At 37.6% G+C, this 23,272-nt stretch overlaps 1 protein-coding gene and 1 pseudogene across 1 annotated transcript in view; one reads left to right on the forward strand and one right to left on the reverse strand.

The window, feature by feature from the left end:
* Positions 1–23,272, reverse strand: part of LOC122576957 (neurexin-1) — a 623,013-nt gene that overhangs the window by 366,244 nt on the left and 233,497 nt on the right. Inside the window, exon 4 of the mRNA XM_043747905.1 lies at positions 1,451–1,510. Within this exon, the coding sequence (XP_043603840.1) occupies positions 1,451–1,510 (60 nt within the window). The remainder of the gene's footprint in view (positions 1–1,450; positions 1,511–23,272) is intronic.
* On the forward strand, positions 5,388–7,480 carry LOC122576953 (annotated as a pseudogene).

The raw sequence follows: 23,272 nt of genomic DNA on the forward strand, positions 1-23,272 counted from the left end.
ATTAAATGAACCTTTTCGAATCGCGCATCATTTGCATCTCTAATAACGCGTTAATTTTCAGAAACACGCGGACCTTCGACCAAGGAAACGTGGCCAACGTTTCCAAAAGTGGCAAACGCTTCGTTCCCCTTACGCTCCCTTTGACGACGTTCCGCTCTTCCTTGTTGATCTCTGCAGTCATTTTCCAAAGAGGATTTCTGTTACTTCGTTACACGCGATCGCTTCCATTCGGATCTGGCGAGCCTCTGGTCGACGGTGGACGAGATTCATCGCATTTGCTGTGGAATATGGCGGAAGAGCAACGAAAAATTGAGCAAACTATGATAACTTAGCTGGTATCAACTAAAGTGTATATCGAGGGCAATCTGCATTCTATGGGGAAGAACAATTAATCAGACGAGCGAGCTGCGATTTATCTTACTCTACGCTTTGCCCCATGGAGCAACTAAGATTAGAAAGGATGCAAGCAATTTACCGATTAATCTCTCCGTCGGCGTTACTTTAAATTTCTCGCATTATTTATCGACTTTAGTTTCACCCTTAAATCATTGTCCACAATGCAGCTTGTAACAGCGACTAACCAACGTAATTGCAACATTGTAGCAAGGCGTTATGTATTGCTCGGAGAAATTGGGCAAACCCTTGTTATCCTTCCAGACGTAAAATTTACTGCAGCGTATATATACATTTTTCTTTTTCTTTATTTTCTTTTGAGTAATGTACTGCCGTTATTACCACGATGTTCCGCCGCTTTTGTATATTTCTCGAAGCTGCGGCTTCATTAAAAGCTGCAATATCCACGAGGTATTTTCAGATTGAAATTTTACCGATACGCGAGAAGAAAAATATATAATAATTTAATCCCCTTTTGGTTTTTTGTTTCGTTCAAGAATTACGAGATGGATCATTTCACGCCGATTGAAAACTGCAGCCCATGAAATAGGCTTGGAAATCCGTTATAATTTTTTCTTTTACTTTAAACAGAATTCTTTTTGCATTCGTTAAATATATCGCGCGTACCGAACGAAAATTCAAAGTCGATTTTCTCGAAAACAAAGCCTCAAACGAAAAATTTTTATTCTATATTTTCGACTTCTTTTTTCGCGTAGAATCAACCCCTTTCCGCTTGTACCACCAGTTACCAACCACCCCGTATATAAAACCATACCTCAAAATTCAATAACCTCATTTCTTTCTTTCCCTTCTAAAAAAAATCAGAAAAACACGCTGTTTTAGAACAATCTAATTCAGGACATCCCCTTAAGACGCAACTGTTAACAAGGAAATAAAGAAATAGCACGGACGATGGCAATGGTTCGGGTGTACGAGACATGGAGCGGAATGCATTAACCAGAACTACTACGATCTACTGATCAATACTAGCGATACGTCTACCTACTCCGGACTACATTATCGTGGTCCCTTTAGCTTAGTAATTAGCGTGACTCACTGTATTCCCACGCCCAGTAATCACCAGCACCCGCCGTAGGCAGCACCGTGCTCCATGCTTCTATGTGTAAACAGAAAGAAGGAGAGAAAGAAAGTAAAAAACTGAACCATGCTTGGTGGATATGTGGATGAACGAAATTACCGGAACACCCTTCCGGCTGAATTCGAACGAATTTTATTCGATGCGAGTTGCCGAATGAGGCGAATGATAACTACGAGAAAAAAAGAAACGGTGGAAGGTTTAGATCGCACGACAAGTGCGAGCTGATTTTATTTAGCAAATAGGCTGTTCTTGAAACGAGCTACTCCGACAGATAGAAATTATCAGACAGCTTTTTTCATTTTTAATCGTTTCAATTTTAATTTACTTGCCTTGCGATTCTTTTTCAGCAGCTCTCGTTGGATATCGATATCATAGGATGGAAAATGTTGAATTAGTATTCATCGATATGTATTTAGTGTTTGCGACAGTGTTCGGGCTAAAAAGTTAAAATCAAAGACTGCAGTTCGTTATGAATTTTATTCATATCGTTATAGTTGTAAATGTGTTAAATGGAAGCTGCAATCGATAACACGAATACTACTCGATATCATAAGGCAACAGGTTGATGTAATTTAATGTATGTTAATTAGCAATCTTTTATCCATTTGCTTGTTGACAAATGAAATTAGATTCGAAAGGCGATGAGATTGTGAAAAAAGGCAATGTAAGACACATTGGTACGAGGAATTCGAACTGAGAGTGCCCTCAGACGATCAACATATATCGTGGATGTTTCAACATCTTCAACTAAAAGGATCGATACATATCGCCAATGCAACACTGTCAATATTTATCGACGAATCATATTTCGTATGAGAGAACCTTAAATATCGTCTGATGGCACTCAACAAATTTTGTCATCGTCCAAGAGATAAGGATTTTATTAAATGAGTTGTCGGAAACATTGATAGCTTATATTTCTAATAATTACGATTACAATATGCTTGTCAAGTCAAACGTTACGTTTCAAGAACAACCTGCGAACAACGAGGAACAACATGTCTATTGTGCATTCTTAAACAAACCACCATAGTAACACCTTCAATCTTCTTTGTATTCCAGTAACCATCTCGTATTACGTCTAGCGACGATACTACTAAAACGAGGCGAGTCTTTTCTTTCGATAGGTCACGCGACGTAAAAGTAGAAAGTTGTTTCCACGTTGTTTTTATTCGCCCAAACAACAAACGATATCCATTCTCGACGAACGAATATAATACATTTTCGATGCCAACGAAGTTTCAAAATAGTACAGTATATGTGTAAAAAAAACTTCTGTGTGTTAACATTTCCAAATATTTCTATGAAAAAAAAGCCTCTGTAATTTTAAGTATTTCGGTGCAGCATTGCGGGATTTCGCGAAGTTGTTTTACGTTCGATGCGAAGGAACTGCAACCGCAGAGCGCAGTTTCCGTCGTATCTCTGGGCGACGCAAAAAAATGTCTCGAGTATAAATTGCAAGCGACTCGCGCGATACATAAAACATATCCATTGGGAATATCGGGATACACAGTGCCCGATACACAATCGAAGATACATTTGCCGCTGCTTCTTTCTCGCCGAGTTATCGCGTTTTCGCGCCTCGTAAAAACCATAATCCGTTTCCTGGCTCGTGCGCGATCCTCCGGCTTCGCAATCGACCGATACGCCAACCTCCGCCGGTTTCCCTCCTCTCGGCCAACGAAATTCCACAAAAAAGTTTGCCCCTTCGATCGCCGCAACGCTGTAACCCGATACGCGGAGATTTGGAACGCGTGTCGCGCGTAAAGTATCGCGGTGGATGATCGACGACTAACAGGAACCATCGAACCGATCCTCGACAAGTTGCTTCTTTTTTCTCGGGATTTTAGCCGCTTAATCGATAACGCGTTGCTGTTTAAACGGCTCGTCGCGCAATTTCTCTACAGGATCGTGAGTCTGCACGCGACTCGTTTTATGTTTGATCGAAATCGTGTGAAAATTTTGGTTTTCATTATGTGATAATACGATGTCACGATTATTCATTTTTAATGGAGCATAACAAGCATCAAAGTAATTAACATTTCCCATCAACGATCGCTGCTTCTTAGTTGTTCGTTCACTGTCCTCCTCGCGGTTTATCCCGTAGATCGTAGCGCACGTTGCAGTTGATTTTTGACGTCTCGACAATTTTCTCTGTGATTTTTTAACAGCTGAAAATATGGAGAAAATTAAGACAGTGGCGAAAGACGACGATCGGAAGTTTGACGAATTTCGTAAAAGAGGGAAATAAAGCAGCCGCCGAAAATGTTAATTAGATTTATCCGTAAAATTTACATATAGCAAGGCGCGAAAGTATTAGGTTGTCCGAAAAGTTTCTTTCGTTTTATAAGGAAATAATAGACGCACGAAGCTTTTTGTTTTATATTAATTTTACTGAATTATATACGAACATAGTAATTGAAATAGAACGAAATGGATCATACCTAATTCAATAAAATAATATAAAACAGAAATTGTTGTTCATCTATTACCACCTTATGAAACGAAAGAAACTTTCCGGACAACCCAATGGATCGTAGCGCACGTTGCAGTTGATTTTTGACGTCTCGACAATTTTCTCTGTGATTTTTTAACAGCTGAAAATATGGAGAAAATTAAGACAGTGGCGAAGGACCGAAAATGTTAATTAGATTTATCCATAAACTTTACATGCAACAATGCGCGAAGGTAGCTTCTCCAGGTTCTCGAGAATGAAATTCTCACCGTAACATTGCGACCGAATGCAAACTCGCAATGATTTTATTAATTGTAGGTGGCAAAACGAGCTTGTAAATGCGAAAACGCGATAGAAAAGGACGAAAAAGACACTTTGACGATCGAACTCGTCCTGATTTTCTGTACTTTCATATTAACCTCTCAAGAAAAATGCGACGAAACTTACGAAACGATTCTTCCTTCCTTGTTTCTTTATTCTTCACGTCGAAAGCAGCACGCGCGAGTTGTAGTTACACGAATGGACTTTAGCTTGCACAAAGTATATTTGTATATTATACAACTTTACACTACAACTAAGATTCCACAAAGATTTGTATATTACACGACTATACAACTGTATATTATACAACTTGTATATTGGCCAAGCCAATAGATCGTGTCTTGTCAATTGAAACATATCGTAGTTTGTGTTAATAAATATAAGTTTGGGGTTGATATTTAATTGATTCACACAGATTCTATTTTACTTTTTATATTTCACCATATAAAACGTCGTACAAAACGTCTGAACACACCGGATACACTTAGATAATTAACATGTGGTCGACTCCTAGGACAAAAGAGCGTCGTTAGAAGTCATACCAACTTAACTCGTAGGAACTAGCGATCGTACCAACCTAACATTTCTCAACAGTTTGTTCGCCTTCGTAATTCGATGATCGCGTCGTTGGGCGAGAGCGTGTAACCGCGCAGGAAACAGTAATCGGTTGATATTTAAACAATGATATGTTACCAGGTTGGTAAAGTCTGACAATGAAACGTGACTATTTTAGCTGAATTAATCGAATGTTTAGAGTTGGGAATTACGACCACATGGCGATCGGATTGGCGAACCATCGCTAAACACCACAATTGACTAAGTGATCTATTGAAAATCACTATGATTAACCTTTCGGATATACGCGATACGTTCGTACTGTTATACGTACGGGCGCATTGTTTGCTGAATTTGACGTGATTTGGTTGAAACGTACCGTGTTTTCTTTAACCAGTTGGCTGTTTTTCAGGAAGAAATATTCTGCGCTACGACGTGCTCTGTCAGTGATCGAATTGAAAAATGAAACAGTCGTTCCATTGCAATTTAATCGTACGTTTTAGTTCTATAGTGACATAATCGAAGAACTCGAAGGCAGTGCAGCAGAATTTAGGAGAAGGCAGGATGTTGGAAGATTGCAGGATGGCGGACATTAAGAAGCAAAGCCGGGATATGGAAAATTATGAAGTGATTTTAATCGGCACAACGCGAAATTACATTTCTACCGCCAGAAACTGAACTAATCGCGACATCTCTCTGTTAATTGCTATAACAAGTTGGATTAGAAAGGACCACGTGATTTTGTTTATGTTCCTGTGGTGTTTATGTTCCTTGTTCGTCTTGTCCTTCTCTGTCAGGCTGCCGATCGGTGTACACGTAAGTATTTAACCAACGAGCCTAACTTCTTCTAACACTACAGTGTGTTCCGCGAAATCTAACCACCTAATGTATCTTTGTTGTTTCAAGAAATACGCGAGAATGTTTGGAATAAAAATTGCACGCTCTAACGTGTTTCCATCGATTTAGCAGATATTTTAACAGAAATTTGTGCTGTTGAACGCATTAAGACAAGGAAAAGGCGGCGTTCTTCTGTTTACATTGTCGTCTTACGTTCGCCTTTCACGCGTCAAGTGTGAGAAATTCAAATTAAAATACCTGACAAACCGATAGTTTTTTCCCACGAGAACAGTTGAACACCATTTTGCAAAGAATATCAAGATGGATCGATCAAAGTATTTAAAAACCATACGATTCCATTGAAAAAAAGAAACAAAAGTGGCTTTTGATCTTCTTTGCGGTCCACTCGTCAAGAAACTGCTACCACGAGCTATGGTATATTTTGTACTCCTTTAAATCCCATAACTCAACTTGCAAACATTTTCGAATATTCTTCGAATTAACGAGGACATTTCGGGTGGAACAGATTTCACGCGACGCGTCGTATACCCGCACGTGTACTACATTTTATGGAAAAAATATACTTCAATTATTTAATTGTTTAATTAAAATTACTTAATCGTTCACATTCGTAAGGTACTCACGACCTACAGAAATCAAATTCTCTTTAAGATCTTCTTATGTAATATAATCTTAAGATCTTCTGATATAATTGTAAAAATCACACTACTGTCGAGCGGAATGGACAAATCAGGATCGAAAGGATCTTCCTCGCACAGTAAGTGTTTTATTAATATTTTATCATTGAAAAATTTAAACAATAAATTTAGATGGAAATGCGAGAGAGCCGTATCGAGTTGTGGAGTAACACGTTTTCAAAATTGATCTTCCTGAAATATTTACACGAAGGTTTTCCCGAGAAAAGTAGTCACTGGCGAACCATCAAAAATAGATATTTCTTCTTATTTTCATTTTTTTTTTTTTTTTATTGTAACTAGTCGTAAATTTTAATTCGAGTTTTGTATTTTCCTCTCAGCTGCGAAAGCTTCGAAACAACTTGCACGACGTCGAGAAAAGTCGGAGAATGTCAGCAGTCATAGTGATATGAAGAATATGCTGGCAAAGAAGCTATCGGAAATAAACGCGTTGCACGAAACAATTTTCGATGACCAGAATCGCTTGATTCAAGAGAACATGAAAATGAACCAAGAGCTGAGTAAGTTGAAAGAGGAGAATGCGCAAGGGATTGCCACGAAAGACAAGGTGAATCACATAAACGCGTGTGTTTTACGGTGAACCTGTGGCGGGGGAAAATTTGAATCGACACTGAAACTTTGAAAAATTACGTTGACAGAATATCGAAGAATTGAAGAAAGAAATAGCTGAACTGCGCGGGAAATTGCAGGGCGATATCAAAGAGATTGAGTCCTTAGCTAAGATAAACGAAGAACTAAAAAGTAAAAACAAAGAGATACTAGAAAATGATTGCGAATTAAAAAAACAGATTTCTGAATTGCAGGAAAGTTTGGTCATAAAGGACAAGGTATATTTCTACGTACAAAATCATATCATACGTTTCATACAATTCGATTAAAATTTCAAAATCATACATTTTATAGATAATCAGGATAAAAACTAATCTGGTGCAAAGTAAACAAAAGGACATAATTATCCTCAAAGAAAAGACTGAACAATTGCTAGATATTTATGAGAAGGGCATGAAAGACAAGTTGAAGAACATAAGTGATTTGTGTACGGATATTTGCAGTCGGTCATCTACCACTCAGGACGACAAAGAGGAAATGGAAACCTTCCTTTAATATTTTATTTCCATCGCAATATTTAATAATCGAAGAAGAGAATATAACAAAATTCGATGATAATTGCACAGAATGGATAATTGCAGTTCTCGTTGATACACGTACAATGATTTACGTGTGTGAACTGTACAATTATCCATTCGCTTTATTAGGTTAGTTTATTATTTCGGGAACATATATATCCTCTATATATGATATAATTGTTACGATATTCTATACCTTTACTTTCTCTTTCAACAATTCGTTAGAAAATTATTATCGAATATTGAAATAATCTCTTTTCGCACCTCGGTCTTCTTTTTCATATCGAATGGTTTTGTATCCGCGGTTTCAATTATTCTGCATAACAGAGCATATGTGTGAGCTCTTAGAATCGTGATTTTAGCTAAGACGTAATTAGATTGTAGCACTATTAATTAGAATTTTAGCGTGACGAAGATAACGTAGCTAGGTACATGTGAAAAGTGTATAAACCGTCAGCTATGAATAACGTGGACGTTGGTGAATTCTGCTACAGAAATTATTTCGTACGACATATTTTTGAACGACCGCATAATTCGTATTCTATTTTTAGCATCATTCCGTATCGCATTAAAGCTGAAATTGAAATTACGGAATAAGGTTTCTGCACCATCCAAATTCTGCCCAACAACCGCCAAATCTTCTTTAGCATTTATTCGCAATTAAATCGATATTTCAATCTAAAAATATTTCTAAGATTACTTTACATTTAGTTAGAACAATAATAATAATAATAATTATTAAGCAGTAAACAAGTTTTTGACTCGAGAAGGAAAATGTTCCTAAGTTCGTCTCTTTAATTTCGCTTGCAAAATGCTTATATTGTTCCTTTTTCATGCGCATGGAATATGTTTTATTGTAAAACTATGTACACCATCCAAATAATGCAAACCATCTGCAGAAAAATCGTATTTTTGAAATATGACTAGGAATATTAAGAAATAACGTCGTTATTGTTATCAGTGCTACAGCTGTGACAAAAGAAAGGAATACCGAAGACTTTGGAAGAGAATGTCTTTAAAATTCCAGTTCTTTTAGTTCTTTTAAATTCCAATTGCCTTTGACAGGCTGCAGCACTTTTATCAAACGAAAAGATCGATCAAGAGACGAAATTAGACAGCGGAAGGAAATTTGGGCTTCTTAGCGTATTTTCAAGAGAAATAACTCTGAAAACCGATGCATTTGATACGTACAAATTGTAATTAATTACTTGCTGCATTAGAATTCTTCCAAATTAAATGGAATGTTCGCATAATAAGCACGGGCAGCAGGTAATTTGTCGATTTAATGTTAACGTTACTTTCCTGTTTAACACTGCGTTTTATTAGTCTCTTTTCTTTGCTATTGAAAAATCAAATGATCTCGTGAACGTAGAAAACGACTTTGAACATATCCTAGCGTTCTATAAAACGGATTTTATCAGCGCAGAAACTGTTTTAAATATAATTGGCCGTTTTATAGCGCCCGCCCACTCTATCACTTCACTTTCGTTCTCCAACTTACGACAGTTTTTCCTCCCTTGTCTTACCTATATCGGCAAACGTGAATCGTCGAAGATAAATTCATTAAACGACTGACAGAACTTGTCGGAAGTTGTAGAATAGATAGGAAGCGTGGTGTGGTATTTGTACGTGGTGTTGGCGAACGCAGAAGTGGGTCAACAATGAACGCTCTTAAGGGGGAAATACCAGCTCCGCAATTTACTGATCTCGATGTTCGCGTTTCTCATTTACCAGAATCCCCTAATTCGTCTATCTCATTTAACTATTTCATTATGCTGACAAATGTTTTGTTAATTCGTCGCATAACGCGTATTTCGCCTGCTTCGCCCTCCACAAGATAAACAGCCAAATGTTCGTTATTACCAGCTCTTTCTCTCTCTCTTATTGCACAAGGGAAAAAGATTATATCCGACATCTGGTGGCAGTGTTCGTGTGCCAAGTGTACGTTTCTACGTTCAATTTAAATGTACGCTCGTCTTGCAGAATGCAGCAAGCTAAGTTTTATTAATTAAAAGTAGAAGAATACAGTTCGAGCCATGGCAGTAGGAAAACTTTCACGTTCGCGTTCGGCAAAAATGTTTGAACAGTTCCTTTCCGCTTTAGCGTGTCATCACTATCAGCGTTGTGTTGATCAAATTTGTAGGTTCGGTCTGAGGATATGGCAATTGCAGAATATTGAGAATTTCATGAAGAGAAACTAATGAAAGAGCAGTTATAATCGCGTTGATAATTGTAGATAGGCGTTAAAATAGTCCCGAGGAAATTTTATTGATAATTATCGTTATTTATTAATGTTGATAATGGTTTGAATTATAATTGTTGACTGTATAATTATCTTTACAATGCCTGGGGAACATATGCTCGTGTGAAAAATTTTATAATGCCAATTTATTTCACGCTCTGGCGGTATAGTGATCGTCAGGCTGTGGATGTTCACTCGTTGAAATGTTCAAAAACGTATAAAAATATATGAAATATTCAAAGTGAAGTACTATTTATAATAATTGCGAGACGAGAAGAACATTTTGTCCGATCTTTATTTTACAAAAGTTTGAATTCCCATAAATTAAATTTCCTCAGTTGATCCTACGTCTCGGAATTTAATTGGACACACTGCTACGATATAATTGGAAAAAGTGAAGAAATATATCCAGCAATCGGCTGGCTCGTGACAAAAATATCGCCAAATTGCCCGATTTCTCAAACTACATAGGAGAAAAATTCGCAATAAGAAACAGAATCGGCCAGTTCCATAAAGATAGCTTTTATGGCGATCACACGCCTCGCGATATAATTACGTACACTTTTACCGTATAAATTACGAAAACTGAAAAATGACAGAAACTGAAACGATATGGAGCAAACAAAAACGAAGATATTTGTCAGGATGTTGGAGAAAATATTTTGCTTTACGTACTTTCGATTCTTCTTCAGCGGAATCTTAAAAAATATTTTCAGCATTCGCTTCGCGCGATTTCCAAGCCACCGTGCGCAATGTAAAAGCGTAATCTTTGGCGCGATAATTGCAAAAATAAAATCCTCGTCGTTTACGACGACTGCGTTAACAGCAGCCCCGTGAAACATTGGACAGTTGCATTGAGACGTTAAAATCAGATCGATCGATTATGATTATGGTCGTCGATGGGTTTAAGCTAATTCGCATTGAATCGTTCAACGAATATGGAAATGTTCGTATCGCTGTATGTAGGTCGGTAATCAACAGTCTTGAGGAAGGGGTAAGCCACCCCCGTGGAACGAAGGGGTTGCAGGTGGTAACGAAGCCGATGCTCGCACTCGTCGTTCACCTTATTCGCCGTTTATCGCCGGCATCACGCTCCTACCATTTCCATTCCACTTCACAAGACAATCGATCAACAGCGAGATTCATTGGCTGACGCGTTCGTACAATCGCAGAACGACGAGAGGAAATTGTGAAAATAGAGCTGCGACTTTGCCATATCGGCGGAACATTTCTCCCAGCGAAATGAAAATCTTCAAGGGAAGATTTCCGTTTTTCCATGGAATATCGACGGGCAGGAATTTTGTTGATAGTTTTGTTTGTTAGGTTTGCGCAATTGGAAGCACGTAATATGAGAAAAGGCTGTGAGAATTGTGAAAACAGAACGACGAGAGAAATTACAGATGCAGAGGAGACGAGGACATGTTATCGGGTTGGCAACTAAGTGATTGCGGGTTTTGTCAATACGATCTAATGGCAAAATCCGCAATCACTTAGTTGCTATTGTACGTCTGTATATTATTATTGTTATATTGTTACACGATGCTCTTTCTTTTTGTCTTCCTTTTACAAACATGTCTTGTAGGACAATTCATCTTTATGTTTACAAACGTGAAGGCTAATCTGTCGAATGTTGTGTTCTTCATCTTAAGAGGTCAAAGTGGATCACACGTAACTCGATAAAATAACACGAAAGAAAAAATTGTTGTGCATTTATTATTTTCTTTCAAAGAAACTTTCGTGACGACCTAATAATATTACACACATTACACAGCATAAAACTTGTACAAGTTTATTGAACAACTAGAAGACTAAGAACTTGAAGAACAAGTATCAATGCAACAGGAGAAACACGAAGGGAAGAAGACTGTCATAGCACGACAACCGAAATTACCTTTTTTAAATTGTCGTCCTTAAATAAATTAAATTAAACTAAACTTTAAATAAAATAAATTAAACTAAACTAGACTTTAAACAAAATAAATTAAACTAAACTAGAAGTAGAGCTCAGAAGAGGAATCATTACGAATTAAGGAAGGAAGGAATGTGAAAGAATAAGGTAGCATGAGAGAAGAAGATTTTTAATCAGATGAACGACGTTTCTATATTTTCTTCAGAGATCATTAATATCGTAAAAGACATCATAAAATCCATAAAAGACATGTTACAATTTTTGCCAAAGAGGATAACATCAAGGACATCATAGGCAAATCCTCTTGCCTAATCTGAAAGTGACATAATTTTCTATAAAATACTTGCGAATGAGAAAATCGTTTGTCTCTGAAGATATATTGGTTTGGCAACTAAGTGGTAACGCGGAACTCTTAGTTCGCATAATTTGTACTTCTTTGTCTGGGAATTAAAAAGGAAGATTAAGGCGTATTTTCAAAGTCATCGCGTTGCAACCTGCGTCGCGCCTTATTCGGTGACATTTTGCGATTTATTAAACAGCTTCACAGTGTCTTCTCTGGAGAATTTCTTGCCTTTCTCGGCAATGAATCGTTCGAAGCGCCTTTGGCAGCGTTTTCTAGACTTTCACGGAAATTTATAATAAACAATCGAGCAGTTCTCCGGTAAAAAGAGCCGTAAGACAAAACAACCAGTCGAGACAACTGCTTCGCAACTTTTGATTCAATCTTTTCAGTGTCGCTTTAAATTGATAATTACGATGGCTGTGAAGAGAATTTCTTCTTTCCGCGTGTACGAAAATTAATCGTTTTCTATAACTGGAAAATACGCCCGAAGGAAATGTATCTTTCTTCGCTATCGTTTACGAAAATGTCACAAATTCAACACGTGGCAAGCAACGATTGAGAAATATTTATTTCGAGTACACTAAGCGCACCGGTTAATTTAATAAAAAAGCAACGATTTAATATGTAGCTTTTCTTCTCGGCTATGATATCGTTAATCGATCAGAGCAACGTAATTAGAAGGAAAATGTAGATTGTCAGGATTCGTAGTGGAATTTTTCGACGCTACCCTCAACAGCTTTTTCCTTCGACTCGATTGTTTCTTTTCTGGCGAGAGGCGCGGTCGTTCTGCGCGATATAATGTAATTTCCACGGTTTAACGACCACGTTGAAGTCCTGTGGCAGACTTTTGCGGGAAGAAAGAGAAACGGACGATGAAATAGCGGCGGACCGCGATGGAAACGGCCAGAGAAAAACGAACTAGAGGATTTATTAGGGTCGGAATAATCAGTCCTCTTTCAGATCTGTTGCAAACACTACAGAAAGGACGACGCTTTTCCTGCTGGAAGAGATCGCAGGGCAGAGGCGCGATAAATGGAATCCGACCACTGTGTCACGAAATTTCACCAACCATCGGTCGTGAAATTTATTCGACGAAGGAAACTTTGGCAGCAATGATCGCTTCTTTCTCCGATGTTTCGTATAATTTTCGTAAACCGTGTTATTTGGTAAAAGAAGAAGACTTGTTTCCTTTGTCGTCTAGCGTTAAGTTGTGTCCAGTGTTCTGGTATTTTGTTCTGACGCTAGAAGTGCCACATCAGTCAGAACGACTGGTTTCACAATTTTGTTTTAAAATTCCTACTTCGTGTTATATTCTTTTCCACAATGATGTAATGACTTTCGCAACGATGACTAAAAGAATAATACAAGGATTTTTATTTTGTTTTTGATGTATTCAAACTGAAAATAATTTTGTATCGAGGCTACTTATGCCAATAGCAGTGAAAATGACTGGTACTCGTCAAAGTGTACAGGAGTCCTGTAATCTGTTCATCAAACCCCAAATAGTTTTCTCGTTTTCTACAACTTGCCATACGTTTTTCAAATTTTTACCGCGTATCATTCCACATGACGATATCAGTTATCAGGAAAATTCCGGATTAATCGCTGGATCGCTAGATGCTGACGCTGAAATACCACATCAGTCAGAACGACTGGTTTTACAATTTTGTTTTAAAATTCCGCAATGATGTAACGTCTTTTGCAACGATGACTAAAAGAATAATACAATGAATTTTATTTTCTTTTTCATGTATTCAAACTGAAAATAATTTTGTATCGAGGCTACTTATACAATAGCAGTGGGAATGACTGGTACTTGTCAGAGTGTACAGGAGTCCTGTAATCTGTTCATCGAACCCCAATTAGTTTTCTCGTTTTCTACAACTTGCCATACGTTTTTCAAATTTTCACCGCGTATCATTCGATATGACGATATCAGTTATCAGGAAAATTAGATGCTAACGCTAGAAATACCACAGCAGTCAAAACGACTGGTCCTACAGTTTTATAAATGTGTCAGCCCTCGTTTAGGTCGATCATGGTCGTAGATGGATTAACAATAGCAAAAATGTGCTACGTAACATGGAACTGCTTCTGTAAGAAAGTAATAAATCAATAAATATACAAATATTCTATTATCTCGTATTTTTTAAAGACCAGTGATTTTGACTAATTTTGGTAGAAATAGCTTCATGTTAACCATCGGTGGTTCTAGTGTCAAGGGAGTTTGGTCAATCGTTTTATGGGGAGTCCCTTTTTCCTAAAATGAAACTAAGAACATCCAGCGGTCGTAGATTTTAAACAACACGAATACATCCATTTTCGTGCTGATTTTAGTGTCATTTACTTGTGTTATCTCGTTCCGTTGCCAGCCGAGACTCGCCTGGCTTTTGCTGTTAGCTGAAAAGAGAAACTAGAAATGGCAGTTCCATTTAACCGAACATTTTTGTACGCCGGTGTAAGCTTGTCGTTCCATTGCATCGATACTTTGCATGGCGATGTAATTTCATTACAGCCGGCTACACTGTCAGACACTGTATCGCGACCAGCGTGAATCAAGAATGATTTACAAGGCGAGCGTGCATTAGGTCGCCGGTAATCGCGCTATAAATTCGCGGCACGAGCGGCCGCGTATTTTATGCAACAATGAGCCCCGCGCCAAGATGGCATTAATTTAAAGCATTGATACGGCCGTGAATAATAAGGAAGCGAAGGCAACGATAAAAGGAGCAAGGAATAAGAAACGCGGCGGTTGTTCTAATCAGCGGCGGCAGCTGCTCGTAAAAATCGCCAGCTTACGAATGCGCAGGCAAATTTCCCTGAACGACCGCGTCCGAATGAAATGTCGCAAAAAAGATTTATCGCTTGTTGCTTCGTTCTCTAACAAGCTTCGTGCCAAACGATACTGCGCAATATCTTTTTGTTTGCGTATTCCTATATATTGTGTTGGCAACTAAATGACTGCGGATTTTGTCATTAGGTGGTATCGACAAATCTGCAGTCACTTAGTTGCCAACCCATAGAACAGAATCTGTTGATAGAAACAGATATTGTTGCTATCTATTATACAAAGTAGCGGACAGAAGTTTGAAGTTCAAAGTTGTCCAATTTTTACTATGCTTCGATTAGCATCAAGTTTCCTATCTCTGTGGTCTTTTGCACAAAGCGGAACGTGTCTTCTTACTTGCTTTGCATTGGATTGGCAACTAAGTGATTGCGGACTTGTCAATGCCACCTAATGACAAAACCCGCAATCACTAAGTTGCCAGCAAGAGAACATAAGGAAACAGGATAACAGCAACGATAGGAGGCAAATCGTGATGTTGTCCATGTTCAGAAATACGAACACGAGGAGAAAACGCGGTCGGACAGCTGGAAACTTGCAATTAGCATACGAGCACCTGACGGATCTTCAAGCTCGTTCTTCTCGGAAACGAAGCCTCGAACGAAAAAACGTCGCTCTTCCTCTTCGACCTGTCTTTGCACGTAGAATCAACAGTCGATCGCTCGCACCACGATTTCCCAGATAATTGTACGCAATTCGCAAAAGTATATCAAGTACCTAGAACATTGGCTTGGCAACTAAGTGACTGCGGATTTTGCCATTAGATGGTACTGATAAAATCCGCAATCACTTAGTTGCCAATAGAACAGAACGTTTATTCGTATTTCACAGCCTATCGCGAAAGATATTGTTGCTATTTGTTAAATAAAGTAGCGGACAGAAGTTTAAAGTTCAAAGTTGCCTAATTTTTACTATGCTACGATTAGCATCGAGTTTCCTATCTCTGTGGTCTTCTGTACAAAGCGGAACGTGTCTTCTTACTTCCTTTGCATTGGATTGGCAACTAAGTGATTGCGGATTTTGTCATTTGGTGGTATTGACAAAATCAGCAATCACTTAGTTGCCAACATGTCTTTGCTTCTCTTACGCGTCTACATTTCTCTGATATATTTCTTAGTATTTTCATTTGTTATTTATTTATCTCATATATTTTTGCTTACATCTAACTCCTTCTCTCCTTCTTTTAATAATTTCGAATTTACGGTAATTGCAATTGTGTGCCGCGAGAAAATCGCCGTTACTTTTCTCCTCTCGTAACGATTTTCGAAATACCGATAGGACTTGAAAGTTAAAAATTGTCTTTCTGACTGTTGCTTAGAAAGAACATTTCCTCGAATCTCTTCCTTCTATCCTCTCTACCATCCTATCTTCCTTTTCCAAACACCTGGCCGAGTACTTTGATTCCGATGATACAAAGAGCTCGGCGTAGAATTCTATCCTATTTTATTTTATTACATTTCTCCATTCCGCTTTCCACCTTTCCGTAAAGAATGGAGCAATCGTGGGAAGATACGTCTTTGAGTGTTTTATTTCGGTAAAATATTTTCCGCTTCGGGAAGAAGAAATTCTTTACCATCTTCTTGCCTCCTCTATTTCCAGCGTTTTATAACACCAAAGATCCCGTACGATATTTTACTAAAACTGTGGAAAGTTTGTCGGTTGTCAGCCGAGTGGAACGCGACTTTCAATATCAATGAGGCAATACGTTCCCTGTGACTTGACAATTGTTTAAATTAAGCACTCTTTTGAAAAAGCGCTGTCGTAAGTTGAAAGAAAACTCGCTGGCAAGTAGCAAGTTAAGGGCGCGTTTAAATGCATGAGCTTTGAAACGAGCTTCGGAACAAGGTTTTTGCTTTGGTGAAATGGTCGAAATACACGCGATCCGAAACTTTCAAACGAACGTGTACGATTGTTTAACAATTACAATGTTTCAAGATAATGGAAGAAGAACAGACGATTAACCGCGAAGAAGGTCAAAAGCTACGACACGGAATATTCGAGGGATGAAATTTTCTTCCACGATACGATCGTATGACGTTCAACCCCCTGTATCAAGGGTGGGATTTTATTCTTGGAAATAAATAATTTGTACTTGGAGGATTATGCAGCAGGGAATTGCAATTGAGAAACGTGCGTTTCTTTGCAAAATTTCTCATATCGAAAGTTGATCAAATTGCCGTAAATTACGTTAAAATTAATTTTATTTAGAAATCTCGATTATCGTAAATTACGTTGAAATTAATTTTATTTAGAAATCCGCTTAGCTGGTAAACTGAAAATTAAAAAAGATTATACGAAAACGAATAGAAACACTGGATATATCGTTGTACTTTGAACGGTTCTACTTGAGAAAAACGAGCGAAAATTCGAGCGTGCGACGGCAAAAGGGCAAATGTCGTAATGCGAAGGTAGAGTTAATTGTCAGAAAGTTAATTTGCCGCGACTAAATCGCGAGTCTCGATCAGCTGTTTCGTATCGCTTGTTCAAATCACGAAAGCTTTATTACGCTTTTCCCGTATATTCGCTTGTTATCACAGAGAGCTTTCCAACTTTTAATCTCTCCACTTTGTTCGCCACAAACAGCCTATTAGCTGCTTCAAATCTGCTAAAATCTCGATCTCACCACCGTTAAAACAATCATCCGCCTAACCAGAGAAAACAGAGATCAAGTCCAATTGATAGAACTTTCACCGTCTGCCTTCATTTTTCTGCCTTTTATTCCACTTGAAATTTCGTACGTGCGTTGCAAGAACATCATACAAATCATCATAAGAAAATCATACAAAAATGGATGACACAGGCGAAACGAATGACAATTCATCAGCCTAGCTCGCTATAAAACGCTTTTTATATCGCGCCACGAATGCACAAACTTTGTCAGATATGCGAGACTCTCGCGTGGCCAGGTATTAGGTTGTCCGGAAAGTTTCTTTCGTTTCACGAGGAAACAATAGACGTACAACAGATTTTTTGTTTTATATTCTTTCGATGCATTACTTTCTTTTATCCTACAATTTACATCGTATGATCGATTTTGCATTACGTGCAGTATATTCATACGTGTAATAAAATATAACATAAAAATGTTTCGCATCTATTGTTTCCTTCTAGAACGAAAGAAACTTTCCGGACAACCTAATATCATATAATTAGAAAAAAAACTAATTACAATTTCAAGTAAAATATATAAATGGAATTCTACTGTGATGGAAATTATCACAGAGAGTTTGGCTCTTTAACGCTAGAGAGATGAGTCGTCAGACCATGTTGACCCATGAACGAGTCAGCAAAAATTATCTTCGTTAATAAATATAATTATTTATGAGATAAGTAGAATTTTCTACATTTTATTTTAATCTTTAGAATCACACAAGACTAGTATTAATTACATAAAACTAATATTAGTACAATTTTACAAAGCACAACTCACGTAGTATTGGCATCAGTATGCTCGTAATAAAACAGATGGTATTTTACTTTAATCTCAAAATTATAATAATGAAATTTATTGTAATATACCACCTACTATCTGTCGATATTATTAATCAATAAATTATTGAACAAATCCCAAGTTATTTTTCAATAATGGTCGTTAGAGTGTAGGACCAGTGTATTGGCTTGGCAACTAAGTGACTGCGGGTTTTGTCATTGGCACCTAATGGCAAAACCCGCAGTCACTTAGTTGCCAACCCAATAGTTGAGAGAAGCGTCAATTGCAAAGACTGTTTGGTCGCATTAAAAGTCCTGTGGTGAAGCAAACCGGGTTCCTAATTGCCAGAATCGTTGGCAAAATTTGGATTACGATAAAAATACGTCGCAGAGTATAAAAACCGGAGATTTATTCAAATGTATTATAATGAGAGCGGGATCGCCGGGCTGAATTCATAGCCGTGTGCCGGTCAGCCTTTTTTCGGAGATAAAAACAAACGAGCGACAAAGTGGACCACGTCGATTTGATAGCGTCTGACAGCATTAGCACGAGCGTAAGTGCACGCTGAGCCACGGAGTTTTACTTCGCATAGTAAATCGCAATTAAAGTAAATCCCGGACGTTGGCTGTCCGCGGAGAAACATGAAATTTCGCTCACGACCTTTTAAATTTGTCGGAACGTGATCCGGCATTCCTCCAGGCTTTTTCACGGTGCAGGAAAAACGCGTGTCTTTCTTTTTCTTTTTTCTTTTTTTTTTTTTTCTTTTAGCAACTCGCGAGCGTGAATTAAATTGACCGTTGTCTTTTTTCAAGTGGCGATTAAGCCGCAGCTGCTTATGTAAATTCGTATCTTTGGTGAATTTAGGAGCAGACGGCGGACGTTTATGCGAATGGAAATTCTTGCCTACGTCAATTTTGTGTAGAAAATTTAATTTAAGATTGCGCATTCGTCGTTATTTTTTTATGCAAATTCTTATATCATCTGATTTCTCGATTTTTGTTAACATGACAATTTGCAGAAAGTTAGACGAACGACGGAAATGTTAATTTTAAATTAAATTTTGAAACCGGTTAACGTTAAAGAAACAGTATAACAAGGAATTACTTTAGATATTTCATGTATCCCCGTACGTATTTTTATACATTTTTGCGCGTTTCAATTTTTCATCATAAACGCGTAAACATCGGCATTCTAATTACGAGAAATTGCAGAGTCGGAATTTGTTTAAGAAATTGGTTTACTCTCTAAATACCGTAACGACCACTTTCCTTTCCATATTTTCTGCATATTACCTCGTATTTCAATTTTATAACATCCAAACATTTGATTGTAAATATGCAAATTTAAGAAGATTCGACGAGTGGCAGAAATATTTGTTCCAACCTAAAATTCTACCATCTTCTAGTCTATTCCCAGTGAAGTCTATTGACTAATTAAATACACAACGAGATATGCTAATTATTAGATTCTACTATTTGTAGCTTGGACTTGATACTTTGTCAAAATTAATTTCCGAAATGTTCCGTAGTATATTTCGTGCTACGTTTTTGTTACCCGCAAATATCGTTCAATCTTCGTGTTTTCGTTAAAAACTGCAATTTAGAAAAATACGAATAATCGAGAAAATAGTAAATGGTAATTATGTTTGGTATTCACATTGCCCTATTGAACTGGAGGCTGAGAAAATTCTTACAGGCCGCATAGTATGCTGCATTATAATAACTCTAAATGCATAATAATTCTTGATAATACTCCAGCGACGTTAATAAGAGCATAAAAGGGGACACACTATGTATTACGTGACCAACGATTAACTGATAATCTGCGAAGTATTTCCACCGCGAAATGCGTTAAGGTGTACACACGTTGTTTCTGATAAACTTTTAATTCAATAAAAAGACCCACGATGAATTTAATTTCGATAAAGAAAAGAATAATCTCCTCCGTGTATTGTGCGCCAACGTGCACGCTGTTTCTAATAAATTCTCAATCTCATAAAGAAGCCTGTGGTAGATTTAATCTTAGTAAAAAAAAAGAAAAAGACAAAAAGGCACCATAATCTCGTGTAATGGTGTAAGGATTACACATCTTAAGCTGTATTTTCTAACAAAATTATATAATTTAATTAATTACATAACGATATTCTAGCAAAATATATCGATATCCGAAGAAAGGATTCTGTCTCGAACGTTTTCAACGACTAATCACTAAGCTAACCCGAGCCCAATACTTTCTTCTAAATTTGTAGCAATTGTTCCAGGCAAAACAACATCAAAAAACGAAAGGAATGGAATAAATGTAGTATCGCGGACATAAGGCCCTAGGAGTTAGCGATACAATGTAGCGAGAGCCGAGGCGTTCTTCGATCGTATAGTTTTGTAAAGAGGGACACGTGCGTGGCGGGTCTACGAAAAGACAAAAGAGATGCGAGAGCAGTCAGTTTTAGTTTGCAAGTCGGAGAGTTGCAATCGAGAAGTCAGAGAGTGCGAGTTGCGTTGTAGAGTATAGTGTTGCTAGCGTTGTAGAGTATAGTGTTGCTAGCGTTGTCGAGAGAGTGTGGTCAGCGTGAGAGAGAACGTTGGATCCGTCGTGTTGAGAGTTGTCTAAGTTGTAGCGTGTTGTTGCGATTAGTTCATGTTAATCTGCCATCGTTTTCCTGTCTATGTTTGTACAATCCATTCATTCTAAATAAATCACAAATATCAGGATATAATGACAGTATATTCCATTGAAGATAGTACATAAATGATGCGGAGTTCAACTTCAAAATTTGAAAAATGAATCAATGCATATTGATCATGAAATTATACGTTTCCTTCCACATTTCATTCCGATTCAATTTTCTGTTGACAAATTTGGAGGATTCTTTCTTGCATGGTTATACATTCGATCAACTAAATCGACAAAGCAGGGACACTCGCGTAGTTTCTAACAAAATGAAAAAAAAAAAAATGAGAAACAATTTGTTCGATTAAACTGTTGCAAAGTCCGCTCGCAAAACACATTTATCTATCTATCTTCCCTCAAAGTTCTCTTTAAGACGTGTACCGTGAATTTTATCACCGTACGATAGGACGCTGGTGTTATTTTATCGTTGCACAATGAATGAAACATCGTACGCTTCATGCGGTTAATAGCGTGCGCGGCAAAAGTCAGAGTTCACTGGGGATATCGCGTACAACGAAATTATTTCCGACGCGGTTCCAGGATTAGCAGCGAAACGAAACTGACTTTCTGTCAATATTTCATTACATGCAAACTGTGTACCATTATTATCCGATGAAAGCTTACTTAAACTGTAACGCGTAACGTTAATTGTTGAAGAAGCAAATGCCGCAGAATTCCGACTGACACAACGAAGTATACGTTGTCGTTTAATTTCTGTTGCATTGTTGCGTTGTCGACTGATCGTATTTGTTAAACATAACGTTATTCGTACGCAATTAAGAAATAGGTCGAATAACACGTAAAGGTGGCCACGATGAGGTTTCTTATGGAAAAATGAGAAAACAATGTAGAATACTATTTTCTCATTTTTGACTTAGTTTTCGAAAAAATCGACTTTGAAAATTGATCGAGTATACTTGAACTTGGTTCATTGTCGATTAGATGTGTCTAAAATTAATTTATGGTTGATATAATATAACCTGCGCAACATCACACTAAAACTACCAGTCAAATCGATTGCTTTTGCAATTTTTCTTTAAAATTCCTACTTCGTGTTATATTTTTTCCGCAATGATGTAACGACCTTTATTTTTTTATTTTGTTTTTCATGTATTTAAACTGAAAATAATTTTGTGTCGAGGCTACTTATGCCAATAGCAGTGAAAATGACTGGTACTTGTCAGAGTGTACAGGAGTCCTGTAATCTGTCTATCGAACCCCAATTACCCAGGTTCCTCGTTTTCTACAACTTGCCACACGTTTTTCAAATTTTTACCATGTATCATTCGACATGACGATATCAGTTATCAGGAAAATTCCGGATCGATTGCTGGATCGCTAGATGCTGACGCTAGAAATACCACAGCAGTCAGAACCACTTGTTCTACAATTTTATAAATGTGTCAACCCTCGTTTAGGGATTATGGTCCCATGGATTAATAACAGCAAAAATGTACTACGTAACATGGAATTGCTTCCGTAAGAAAGTAATAAATCAATAAATATAAAAATATTCTATTACCACGTATTTTTTAAAGACCAGTGATTTTGACTAATTTTGGTAGAAATAGCTTCGCGTTAACTATAGTTCTAGTGTTAATTTTCAGAAAAATTCCGACTTTGAATTGGTTCAGTTAAGAATTCTACTACCAGCACACGCGTATGGTAAATTTTCAAATATATTTTCCTCGAAGGCGCTTATTTTCACACTCGGAACGACCTGCTATCGATTATTTAGTCCTAGCCAGTCCGGAATTAGCTTCAAGTATACTTGATCATTTTCCTACTCTTTTTTTCTTGACCAATTTTTCGATCCTCCTGTGAACCAACCCGATAATCAACAACTTTTGTTCCACATTTTTTCCTATTTTCCTACAAACAAGACGATACTCGTCCTGTGTCTGTACATCACGCGGATCCGTTCGACCAAATCCCACATGCCTGGAATACTAATTAATTACACAAGAAATTAGAAGATACGAAAAAGCGAATAAAATTCGATTAAAATCGTATCTGAATGAAGTTTTGTTTTCGCGCGACGATGTTTCATATGCACCGAGCAAATAATTAAAATTCGACCGCTTTAGCAGAGATGCGCGCGTTACGAGTACGCGACGTGGTGATCGATATCGTTTTAGGGGAACTCGAGCTGGCACGGCATTAACGGATTAACAGCGTGGAAAGTGTAGCGGTGTAAAAGGCTGATGGCGAAAAGAGGTCGTGTCAGTATCGCAATTAATTGGATTGTATGCGCGATGTTGCTGCTCCGCTGGTTCGTGCGAAACGCGAAATATTTCCCCGATACCGGACGTCGTAGTTTTATAATAAATCAT

The sequence above is a fragment of the Bombus pyrosoma genome, linkage group LG17 (assembly GCF_014825855.1).
Source record: "Bombus pyrosoma isolate SC7728 linkage group LG17, ASM1482585v1, whole genome shotgun sequence".
NCBI lineage: Eukaryota > Metazoa > Arthropoda > Insecta > Hymenoptera > Apidae > Bombus > Bombus pyrosoma.